Source organism: Podarcis vaucheri (genome assembly GCF_965113315.1).
Source record: "Podarcis vaucheri genome assembly, chromosome: 6".
Taxonomy (NCBI): Eukaryota; Metazoa; Chordata; class Lepidosauria; order Squamata; family Lacertidae; genus Podarcis; species Podarcis vaucheri.
In genome coordinates this window covers 73943357-73955981 of record NC_138764.1, presented here as the reverse complement: position 1 = coordinate 73955981, position 12625 = coordinate 73943357, and the positions used below count along the sequence as shown (strand labels likewise).

The window sequence follows — 12625 nt, the reverse complement described above, 5'->3', positions numbered from 1 at the left end:
TGACTATTGTTTGATTGTTCTGGGTAAATCAAGTCATGAAATAGGTGAATGTGAGCAGCCCGCATCGGGGGCTTGATGTATGAGGCTGAAGCGAGCAAGGGAATGATGCAGGCTGGGGCTGGTGCCATGAAGGGTGGAAATCCTGCCCCCTTGCCTGGAGAATGAAGGCTGCTCTATTTGGGCAAGCTCAGCAGAGCTAAGATGGAGGGGCAAGGGTGAGGAGATAACAGCGCTCACTCGGTTCTGGCTCACACTCTCTTGCCTTAACATCCAGACATTCCACAAACACTCTTGGGTTCTCAGATCTTTCTTTTCTTTTCTTTTCTCTGCTGTCTTTCATCCAATGATCACAGGGTGGGTTACAAAATAAAAACAGAAAAATACATAACATAGAATTACAGCATTGGGACCATGAGGACCATCTAGTCCAACCTCCAGCAAGTATTTTGCCCAACGTGGGGCTCAAACCTATGACCCGGAGATTAAGAGTCTCATGCTCTACCAACTGAGCCATCTCAGAGCCAGTAACAAAAAGAACAACAAGCCCACCTTCTCTCTAGAAATTCTCCATACCATCAGGTGCTAAGGACTGATAGTAACTGTGCCATTCAAAACTAAGCCAATCTCTTCTGCTTTCTTAAATGATCTCCCTGTGGTGCACTTTACAGCCTGGCTGTTGGCTGACATTGGCAGCAGCTCACAATAAATGTCACAATGTAGACATTCGGTAATGCCTGGATTAGCATCTGCCAGTCTCCTGCTTCAACACCTATCTTGGGGAAAGACTTTGCTCTCTCTTTTTCCTAGTTCCTTGGCTGGTGCTAGACGTGTAAAGTAATCAGGTGCAATATACGCAGGCTGAGATGCTGTTCTACTCTCAATAGCACCCTCTGCAGTACAAAGGAAGGCATTTTGGACATTTTTAACTAGACCCTTTCCCGCTGGCTGCTGAATTAGCTGCAGCTAACACAGATCCTGTGTTAATGAGAGCTCATTTGGGCATTTATAAGAGGACTGACAACAGACTAGGGGTCACTTAGTAGATAACCTGGACTATTCACATTTTGGGGTTTCTGCATCTGATGCAAAATCTCATATGTGGCAAGTATTCTCAAAAATACTTTCATTATAAACAGTGTTCTAGTCCTCATGATTGTCATGTGTTAGAATGCATCCAAGCAAGATCTACAAAAATGTTCCATGTTGGTGAAGGCACTGAACTTTTGTTCCCTATGTGGCTGCTTCTCTCTGCCAATGGTTCCAGTTATAGCACATTCTGGTTCTGTTACTGTCTGTCACTTAACCCCACCTTTCAATTTCTACCAGATTACTCCTTGCTAAAAATAAAAATAATCTCCATCTTCTAGAAAGCTTCAGCTACTGGGTTCAAAGTGAAGCAACTATATGTGCAAAACATTTAGTAGCTTGCAACAAATTTGTACAAGTCCTGCTCACTTATATTTACTGGGTGGCTTACACGGTTTGTCTGGCAAGCTGCTCATCCAACTACGTGCTAGCAGCAAGGCTGGAATAAAGCAGGAAAACTGGATTATTTTATGAAATTTGTGACAATTGTTCACGTAGAACTGATTAGTAGGGCTGCAAAGTCTTCTGTAGTGATCAGATAGTTTGATTTCTTCCAAATTGCCATGCTAAATAAGGTTCCTTGCTTGGCAACCATTGTTGCTTACGGCACCTTTGTACAAAGGATCCCCCTAAGGAAATTCTTAGACACTGGAACTGCCTATCAGATATGGTTCTATCATTATTTGAAATGGTCTACACTATTCTTGAGTGCAAAGTGCCAGATGACATGAAAGAAGTATTTTATTTTACTTTTTTAAATAAAAAAATACACAGTGTTCTTCCTCCTTCCCCCATGCACCTGCTCCTCACAGACCCTCCACATAGGAAAGAAGCTTCTTCCTGTTCATGGTGTTCCTGGACCCCTGTCCCATGTGAGAGGGTTGGCAACCATTCCTCATTCTTACTTTGACCCCGAGTCTCCTTCTGGGATGCCCCAAGGTCCGACTGTTTATGACCAACACTCTTTTCCAGCTCTATCTTGTTCCAAGATGCAGCTGAGCTGAACACCTCAGTTTCTGCATCTGAGCACTTTGCAAAATACACACTGATTTTTGGATTGGTTTTTACAATGTATGTTAATGTATATGAATATAGTATTCTGAAGTGACAATCCACATGACAAGAGTAAACTATCCTGAGCTTTTGTTCTCAAGCAAGCCTAGTCCTAGCAGCTAAAACTGCTAGGACTGTACTACACATGCGCATGCGCTCTCTCTCGCTCTCGCTCTCTCACACACAGTAGCTGGGGTGGGGGGGAGGGATGTGGAAATTAAAAGATCCTTGCTTCACTTATAAGTATGCACTGGAAATATGGCAAAAACCCATCCTTTAACCACACTTTGACCAACTTGGTTGTAAGAAAGGATTATTAGGGTGCTAAAGGTAAAGGTAAAGGTACCCCTGCCCGAACGGGCCAGTCTTGACAGACTCTGGGGTTTGTGCGCCCATCTCACATCTATTGGCCGGGGGCCAGCGCTGTCCGAAGACACTTCCGGGTCACGTGGCCAGCGTGACAACGCTGCTCTGGCGAGCCAGAGCCGCACACGGAACGCCGTTTACCTTCCCGCTGGTAAGCGGTACCTATTTATCTACTTGCCCCCGGGGTGCTTTCGAACTGCTAGGTTGGCAGGCGCTGGGACCGAGCAGCGGGAGCGCACCCCGCCGCGGGGATTCGAACCGCCGACCTTTCGATCGGCAAGCCCTAGGCGCTGAGGCTTTAACCCACAGCGCCACCCGCGTCCCAAGGTGCTAGGGAGCAATAAATCTGTGACAAATTGTGTATCAAAGTATGCACTCTCGGGTAGTCATCAATACTGTCTTCTTGTATTTTTATTAAAGTGTGATGTATAAATATTTAAATAAACAAACAAAGCATCTTCTTTGAACTGGCAATATTGCCTAAGATTTGACTGCTGCTGTGTGGATATTTAATTGGATTTTATACTTTTTATGGACTATTATTAACCATTGTTGCCTCCTGTGTGTTTCAGCTGGGATGAGAGTAGCTCCATCAGCAGCGGCCTCAGCGATGCCTCTGACAATCTCAGCTCAGAAGAGTTCAATGCCAGCTCCTCGCTCAATTCCCTGCCTTCCACCCCCACGGCTTCTCGCAGGAACTCCGCCATAGCGGTAGGTAGGAGAGGCACCCAGAGAATCCGCCATGTTTTCATGCTGCTGCTGCTGCTGCAGTTTTGGTACCGGAGAAAGAAATTGCATGAAGCCCTGTGCTGTCTTTCTCCTTAAAAGTGTTCTCAGGGGAAAGATGAATACTTCTGCCATTGAATTTCTCCTTATATTGTGGGGGGGGGGGAGCCACAGCCCCCAAAGCACTGAATGCCTATCCCATTTTCTGCCTGCAGATGCAGGAGCGACCAGTGCCTTTGGAACTGAAGGACTGTTTTTTCTCTCCCATTTGTTAAGCTGGTGTAGTTGTGGGGCTATGATGAGGGGAGGTCTATAACTCTATGGTAGAGCATATTCTATGCATGCGGAAGGTCCCTGGTTCAGCTCCTGGCAGCTCTACTAAAAAAGAAAATACCCAGGTAGCAGAAGACGCAAAAGACTTTCCCCTGAGACCCTGTAGAACTTCCGCCAAACAGAACAGACCGTTCCGGGCCAGATGGAGAAATAGCCAGACCTGGTTTGAGGCAGCTTCCTATGTGCTGGGGGAGTATTTTGGGTGGCAAGGTTAAGGTACCAGCTAACAGAATCCTCTTCTGCTTGCCTTACAGCTGCGCACGGACTCTGAGAAGCGCTCACTGGCAGAGAGTGGGCTGAACTGGTACGGAGAGCCGGAAGAGAAGGCTCAGAAGAAGATGGACTATGACAGCGGGAGTCTGAAAATGGAGCACAGCTCTTCCAAATGGCGACGGGAGCGCTCGGAAAGCTGTGACGAGGCTCCTGCCAAAGGCGGAGATCTGAAAAAGCCAGTCAGTTTGGGCCCACCGGGCTCCTTGAAGAAGGGCAAAACTCCTCCTGTGGCAGTGACCTCTCCCATCACCCACACAGCCCAGACCCTCAAAGTGGCAGGTGAGGTTGGAACAGGAAGTGGAGCCCTAGTGTTAGCTAGGCAGGTTTGTGGCTGCCACCTCCACTTCCCTGCCTGTTTGCTTCCCATTCATCTTGAGAGTGCAGTCACAGGTGCATGACTAACTGTAGGCCACAGAGAAAGAAGGGAGCCTGGAATGTGCTTGATACATCCTAGGGCTGCATCTCATCTCAGTAAAGTCTTTGATCATGTTCCCTGAAACAAAATCAGTACAATTTAGCTTGGGAGATGGTTGTACTGACGTGTGCCCTGACATTGTGCTCATTTTGGTGCAGGGACTGGCTGTCCTAACTAAGTACCTTTTTGATAAGTTTCTTTTGGTCACCTAAGAAGCTGCGTGCACAAATGCCTTTTCTTCAAACTGAGTTATTTCTCCTGCAGGTAAACCTGAAGCAAAAGCAACAGACAAGAACAAGCTTTCAGTGAAGAACGCCAGCCTGCAGCGCTCATCGTCTGATGCTGGCCGAGATCGGATTTCAGATGCCAAGAAGCCCCCTTCTGGGCTGACCAGGACCACAACTTCCGGCTCTTTTGGCTACAAGAAGCCACCTCCTGCAACTGGCACTGCCACGGTGATGCAAGCTGGTGGCTCGGCCACCCTTGGTAAAATCCAGAAGACTTCTAGCATCCCAGTCAAGCCAGTCAATGGAAGGAAAACAAGCTTGGATGTCTCTAATGCTGGGGAGCCTGGCTTCATGGCCCCAGGGGCCCGCACCAACATCCAGTACCGGAGCCTGCCACGCCCAGCCAAATCTAGTTCCATGAGCGTGACTGGTGGACGCAGTGGGCCACGGCCAGTGAGCAGCAGCATTGACCCCAGCCTGCTCAGCACAAAAGGAAGCATCAGCGTCTCACGGCTGAAAGAGCCCTCTAAGATTGGCACAGGCCGGAGCACGCCAGTGCCGGTGAATCAGACGGACAGGGAGAAGGAGAAAGCCAAAGCCAAAGCTGTGGCCCTGGACTCTGACTGCGTCTCACTCAAGAGTATCGGCTCCCCTGAAAGCACCCCGAAGGCTCAAGGTGGGCACCAGACTTCTGCTAAAGTGGCTGAGTTGCCACCAACTCCACTCAGGTAAGAAGAATTGTGGGTGTTGATTATAATATCGTGATTATGATTTAACAGGTAGAAGATAGGGTTCAGCAGAAGGGGAGAGTGGGAAGTCGACAAAAATAAGAGAAAAGACGAAATTGTGTTTTGATTGTATATGTTGAAAATGTTGAAACTTAATAAAATATAATTGGGAGAAAAAAGAATTGTTGTCAGGGACTGGACTGAGGAGGAATGGTGGGAACTGCTCCCCCTTTTTCTGAACCCTCCCAAGGGCAGGAGGACAGTATTGATTTAGAACAGAGGTTTACAGAGGGGCATAGTCCAGAGGGGAAAAGCTAGGTGAAGAACAACTAGAAGAGGAAATACCAGGAGAAAGACAACTGACAGATTCAGTGTCCCTGGACAGCATTCATGACCCCCCCTTCAACTAAGACTAGACGGGCTTAGAAAGTGATAGAAAAGAAAGCTCAGATTACCCGACGTTGGAGTGACATAGATTAATGGTGACGGAGGGGGTGAACCTTTACTGGGAGCAACACCATTTTTAGAGAGATATGTATTCCTTTGTCTCTCACTGTGATTATTAGAGAACTTATCTAGTAAGAACATTCCTTTTGTTTGATCTGCTTATTTACTGCCACCGGGGGAGGGATCCGATTCCCCATAGCCTGACAATTGTGGGTGTTTCTAGCAGGCCTATGGCTGGGTTAAGAAATTTGTTAAACAAATAAATAAAAGGTACGATAAGAGCCATGCAAAGCTCCAAGTCTCTGCCCACAGTCGCCTTCTAACATCATGTTGCTTTCCTTCAGGTCAGCTGCCAAAAGCTATGTGAAAACTCCTTCTCTGGCCAACCTGGACAAGGTGAACTCCAACAGTCTGGACCTCCCTCCCTCCAGCGAACACCAGATGCACGGTGGCAAACTGCACGAATCCCACCCAGCTGCAGCAAACGTGGGACCCCACCTCACGTCGTGCTTCACGCCAAGCCCTGCTCCAGTCCTTAACATAAACTCTGCTAGCTTCTCCCAGGGCCTGGAGCTCATGGGAGGCTTCAGCATCCCCAAGGAATCCCGCATGTACCCCAAGCTCTCAGGGTTGCACAGGAGCATGGAGTCCTTGCAGATGCCTATGAGCCTGCACAGCCCCTTCTCTGCAGGCAATACAACTGCTCCCACCACTGCTCCCACCCCTCCCGTTGTGGCTGCTGAGGAGGAACCCAGTGAGATGTCCTGGACGGGGAGCCCCAGGATCACACACCTGGACAGGTAGAAGAAAGTGGGGAAGCTTTTGTTTGATGGCATGATCCCCAGGCTAAAGGGGATGGGGCTTTTTTGGAAACATGGTTGGTTCTCTGTGAAGCAATTCCTATTCCCTGCAGTTAAAGTATTGCAGAGCAACAAGGAAGGCAGTTGGGGAAGTGGAAGCAGAGCAGTGGAATTGCAGTGCAGTGGAAAATCTTTATTCAAACTCCAGCATAATGTTGCAGTTCGTTGTTCTTGCCCATGGTGGAGTTCTAGCTTCATGTCCATGGAGTTCTAACTCCATTCTTCTAAACTAAGCCAGATAATGCTCTGCATTCCCAAAACTTCATAAACCAGTTTATCGCCCATCAGATGCTACAGCTGGACTCCAGCAAATGATTAACAAATACTGTTGTGCTTGCTTCCCTTCCTGCAGCTCTAACCGTGATCGGAATACATTGCCCAAGAAGGGCCTAAGGTAATCGTCCTTCTACCCCACCCCTCACTTTCCTGTTGCTATCAACTGATGGTCAAATAAATTAGTGGGCATGGCATACAGTATGATGTTGCAGTAGACGAAACCTGCTTTTCACTGTGGTCATACTAACACAAGATGACCAGTTGAAGAAATCTCGGTGTTCCTCGCAAACCAACACTCTATGTTATTTTGAGCATGCTGTTTATCATCCTCTTAAACAGGGTACTTAATATTCTACATGCTACAGAGTAAGATCCCAAAGAAAATCAATTAACCATGGTGGTTCATAAAAGCAGCCCACCCTGTTTCTGTTCAAAGCAAACCAGTCTAGGGATCTGGTTACATCTCTCGCTTCTTGGTCCTTTGCAAGATTGTATATAGGAAGGCTAGGCACAGCTTTCCCAACTACTGTATGTGGAGCACAAACTATCCTGGGAGCCGTTTGCTGTGAACAATATTGAAGTTATTATTTATTTTTGTTTATAATGGTCGTTGTGGTGTCTTTTTTTTTTAAAAAAAAAAGCATTTTATTATTGCGGTATGATGAATGTTCTGTATGCACAAGCATTTCAACTTGCCAGATGGAATGATCCTCTCTCTCCTCCCCCTGTGCACTTTTCTGCCCCCCCCCCCCGAAAATGAAACAATTTCAGAAGTGTAGAGGAAGCCTTGTTGAGCAAGCAGAAGTCCTTGCAGAGGGCTTCTTCTGGCAGGGCTCATTAGGTGAATCCTGTTTAAAGTCCTCAGTTAATAAATTATGTTCACCAGAATGAAATACTCTGCAGAACTTTATAGTATGGTAGCATTTGCTGTTAACTGGCCATGTTCTAGAGGGCATAATAAATTGGACAGTATATAAACAGCTTCCATGATATGGCTTCCATTGACTTTTTGTAGCTGTGTTCAAATACTTACGGGGTGAATGCATGCACTGAAGTCCAAGCCTGAACAGGTTTCCTCTGAAGTAAGGCCCAAGATTTAATGAGACTTAATCCTAAACTAGGGACGCGGGTGGCGCTGCGGGCTAAAGCCTCAGCGCCTAGGGCTTGCCGATCGAAAGGTCGGCGGTTCGAATCCCCGCGGCGGGGTGCACTCCCGCTGCTCGGTCCCAGCGCCTGCCAACCTAGCAGTTCGAAAGCACCCCCGGGGGCAAGTAGATAAATAGGTACCGCTTACCAGCGGGAAGGTAAACGGCGTTCCGTGTGCGGCTCTGGCTCGCCAGAGCAGCGTTGTCACGCTGGCCACGTGACCCGGAAGTGTCTCCGGACAGCGCTGGCCCCCGGCCAATAAATGTGAGATGGGCGCACAAACCCCAGAGTCTGGCAAGACTGGCCCGTTTGGGCAGGGGTACCTTTACCTTTACCTTTAATCCTAAACTAAATGTTCAAAGAGCTGTGGCCTTGGTTTATCTATTTTTTCTCATGTCCTTTGGAAAGAGTACCTTGGATGGCAATCTGCTTTCAAAAGCTCTGATTACCTTTATTAGCACTGAGTAATCCACACTTTCTTAGCATCACCATTGCTATACAATTAGGTGCTCCCCAGTGAAATTTAGAATTTCGCTTACTATGACCTCGGGAACTGGCTACATGAGTGATGTTAAGCTTAAGCCACCACAGTTGTTTTACAGCTACAAAATTCCTCCAGTCTTCCTTGTTCTACTTCTCTCTCCCTTAATTTTGGCAGGTATCAAATCCAGTCCCAGGAAGAGGCCAAGGAGAGGCGGCACTCCCACACGATTGGAGGATTGCAGGAATCAGATGATCAGTCTGAGCTGCCTTCCCCTCCTGCTCTCTCCATGCCATTGGTTGGAAAGGCACCACTCACTAATATTGGTTAGTTTCTCTTGCCTTCTGTTTTCCTGCAGGGGGAACTTTTGGAGACAGGTGTTCTAAGCCAGTTGAAGCTGATGCTGATTTATACTTTCTGAGATCCTTTCCCTTAATTTTCTTTCTTCTGAGATGGCACTGCCAGCTCACCCAAGGGGCATGAAATCAGAGATGTTAAGGGGTGGCCTGGTGCAAGTGTTTACATTTTACACAGGTGCAGATTGGTTTGTGCAAGGAATGGTGTACATTCAAAGATTCTACCCTTCTCTCTCTCTCTCTCTCTCTCTCTCTCTCTCTCTCTCTCTCTCTCTCTCTCCTGGCTGCCACCCCTGAGTCTAGTGAGCCCTCTGTTCCTACACCCCCATTCCTGCTTCAAGCAGCTCCATCTGACTAGCTTGTCCTCCCCTCCCTCCTTCTCCTGCAGTGACCCCCACAGCAGCCAACACCCCGAGGATCACCCGCTCCAACAGCATCCCCACCCACGACTCCACCTTCGAGCTGTACAATGCGTCCCCCATGGGCAGCACCCTCTCCCTGGCAGACCGGCCCAAGGGCATGATCCGTTCGGGCTCCTTTCGCGACCCTGTGGATGATGGTGAGAGTCCTGCACCCAGCCAGGAGGACAAGAGTCTCCTCCACAGTAATAATGGTGAGAGGGATACGGTCGCGACAAATTCTGTCTGTCAGGTCTTCTCAAGTGCGCACAGGTGTACCTGGCAGGTGGGCTGGTGCAGCTGTGGGAGCTGCTTCTTGCTTGCAGGGGAGCAAGATGACATGGCAGAGCTGGGGACGGGAGGTGTGAGTGGGTGAGATCGGTAACTTTCAAGCATTGCTTTCTCCCTCCTGCACTTCCAGCACCACGATAAACAGGATGTGGGAGGCAGGCACTCTGCCCATCGCCCAGTGCTAGCTTGCCATGGGGCAGAGACAGCCACACCTCTTTTTAGGATGTGTGTCCACACTGCATCTGTATAAGACTTTAAAATTACTCAAAGCCAATGAAGCACTATGCTAAATAATAATAATAGTAGTAGTAATAATAATAATAATAATAAATTTTATTTATATCCCGCCCTCCCCAGCCGAAGCCGGGCTCAGCTAACAACAATAAAAGTAACACAGTTTACATAAAATCACAATCAGTTAATTGAAATGCATTCTAAAATCAATTCATTCTAAAATCAATTTAAAATCAGATTAATGGCAACCATTGGGCTAGAGTTCTGTGAGGATTACCAAAGGAGGGGGTCAGACTGTGCCTTGGCCAAAGGCCCGGTGGAACAGCTCTGTCTTGCAGGCCCTGCGGAAAGATTGCAATATAGTTCAGGTAGTGATAGAACTGATTTCCGTTGGATTGTGGCAGGGAACTCCCTCAGCCAGGGTCTCCACCTGGGTCATTGCTGATTCCGTGCCTCGTATTACTTCAAGTTCAGGGTTTTTATTGTTCCTGATGTGCTGCGTTAAAACGTAGGTCTTTGTGCTGAAAACAAACATTGAACGCCTGTGCTAGCAAAATGTTTTCACATTTCTCTGAGAATGTTGAGACTTGGCTGGGATAGATGATCCACCCATGCAGGCAAGGAATCTTGCCCGTTTCTTCCAGGACCGAACGCTCTCCCGATCCCTCAAATTTCCCGTGTTAACTGTTAAGAGAGCCTCACGTCGACTCTTGGTGTTGTGGCCCCACTTCTTTGTGCCTCTAGGTTCTCCCCCTGCCCCATGTACACTGATGCCCCACGGTGAGGAGATGACCCCATGACACGTGTCTTCTCTCTTGTCTATTGCAGTTCACGGATCTGTGCTGTCCCTGGCGTCAAGTGCTTCCTCCACTTACTCCTCAGTAAGCTGTGCTCCCTTCATCAGCGGGCCTGGCCTGCCCTTTGCTTTCTCAGTGCTGCAATTCTGGCAGGCCATCCTTCCCTCTCTTCCCCAAACCCCGGATGTTCCCCTGCTGCAGTCTTTTCGAGTGATGGAGTGCTGTGCCGCTCTTTCAGGGCTTTGCGTGTAACCATGTGGGGAGGGGGGAAGGTGTGGCAGAAATAAGCTGTTGTCGTGTTGCCACAAGAAGCGTGGTGCATGTGGAAAGATTGCAGCGGAGGTGCTGGCTTCTCTGCATGACTCCTCGCTTTTGCCTGTGAGTGCGCCTCTGCTACTTATGCCCTAACCGCCTGCCTCTCTCTGTCTCTCCTCTGCCCCACCATGTGCTGCCAGGCTGAGGAGAGGATGCAGTCTGAGGTACAGTAAGATTCTCTCTCTCTCTCTGTCCTCCCTACGGCTGCTTTGCTCTTGACCCATTGGTGGAGAGCAAAAGGGTCTATCTTGCTCCCTGACTCCTCCCTATCTTTGTCCCTGATTGTAGCAAATCCGCAAACTGCGCCGTGAGTTGGAGTCATCCCAGGAGAAAGTGGCCACGTTGACATCCCAGCTTTCGGCCAACGTGAGTTGCCCTGTGTTGTTAATCTGCCGCAAATGCTCCTCTCTCATAAACAAAATTTTGAATGATGTAAATTAAAGTAGCATTCAAAAATACCAAAGGAAAATGGAAGGCTAAAATAGGGAAGGGGTGTGTGGGTCAAGGTGTTTCGACCAAATAAACAGTGAATACAAATATATAGTGTGATCACATTTTACACAGGGGTCCTGCATATAGGGTGTTTTGTTTGGGGTTTTTTGTTTGTTATTTATATTATTTTTTGTATATTTATTTTTAGGTCTTATTATTATTTATGTGGAAATGGTTTCAGTTTGGTTGTGTGCTTTCTGATGTGTTTTATTTATTGTTTGTGGCTTTTGTTACATTTGTAATTATGTAAACCTTGTCAAGTTGTAAGCCCCCTCGAGCATGTTTTTTTTTTAAGTACGGAAAAGTGGCATACAGATAAGATGATGATCTAGCTCAGTGGGTTGGAGCATGGTGCTGATAATGCCAAGGTTCCAAGTTCGAGCCCCGCTGCGTATTCTTGCATTGCAGGGGGTTGGACTAGATGATCCTCAGGGTCCCTTCCAACTATGCAATTCTAGAATTCCATATACACGGAAACATGTATACTCAAACCCTTGGAACTGGCCCTGCATGAGAATTCCCAGCCTTCCAGAGACAAAGTGCTGAACCCCTCTACTCAAGCAAGGCAGGGAACTTAAACCCAGCTTTCTGTATTCAACATGGAATAGGAGCACCCTCTAGTGGATATTCAGTGTTTTGCTAGCTCAGTGTCTCTAAAACGTCTTGAGCTTGGGTCTTAGAATAAAGGAGAACGATAGATTGTATCTTTAATCTATCACAGCCTATTCCACTGCATAATGAGTAAATATTATTTCATGCAGTCATTTAAGTGCAGCCCCTTCCTGTGTACCAGAGGTCACTGGATCAGAGCCCAGGGGACTAATTAAAAAGCTGCCATTAGAAAGGGGAATAGAATTAGAAACACCATTAGAACAAAGCTACAGCTTTCCCCAGATCAGAATGGGGCAGCCCAGTATGACTTAACAAACCCAACCTGAATCATTGAGGATCCTCTTGCTAAGGGGCATTCAACTACTCATGTGTTTTGGTTGGTGTGTGGCTATAGGATCCACCAGCCTCAAGACACTGTCCTCTCCTGAAACTTTGCCCACACCTCCCCCACACTTTTTTACACACCTCCCCAACGGGGACCCACTCCATCTTGTTGAGAACTACTGTGTACAGAGTTGTAGTTTTCGAGACATCTGCTTTCTGCCATATACTTCTGCTGTAGAACCGCAATCCCTGATGGGAATAATGGATTTAACTAGGAGCTCCCAGTATCTTGTGCTGCCTGATAAGCAATTAAGAATCTACAGAGCTGCATTAATACGAGGTCAGATTATGTGTCTGTTCTGACCGGCAGTTGCTCTCCAAGTAGTGAA

General features: G+C 47.6%; 1 protein-coding gene across 11 annotated transcripts in view; it reads left to right on the top strand.

Moving 5' to 3' along the window:
- The window catches only part of NAV1 (neuron navigator 1), a 279830-nt gene that overhangs the window by 234752 nt on the left and 32453 nt on the right, over positions 1-12625 (top strand). For 6 of the 11 annotated variants that reach the window (XM_082227384.1, XM_082227393.1, XM_082227389.1 and 3 more), the window contains 10 exons: positions 3078-3216; positions 3819-4116; positions 4517-5207; positions 5999-6454; positions 6867-6908; positions 8595-8743; positions 9162-9386; positions 10525-10577; positions 10949-10972; positions 11097-11174. In XM_082227384.1, coding sequence (XP_082083510.1) covers positions 3078-3216; positions 3819-4116; positions 4517-5207; positions 5999-6454; positions 6867-6908; positions 8595-8743; positions 9162-9386; positions 10525-10577; positions 10949-10972; positions 11097-11174 — 2155 coding nt within the window. The remainder of the gene's footprint in view (positions 1-3077; positions 3217-3818; positions 4117-4516; positions 5208-5998; positions 6455-6866; positions 6909-8594; positions 8744-9161; positions 9387-10524; positions 10578-10948; positions 10973-11096; positions 11175-12625) is intronic. The other 5 variants (XM_082227391.1, XM_082227385.1, XM_082227392.1 and 2 more) reach the window with 3 other exon arrangements.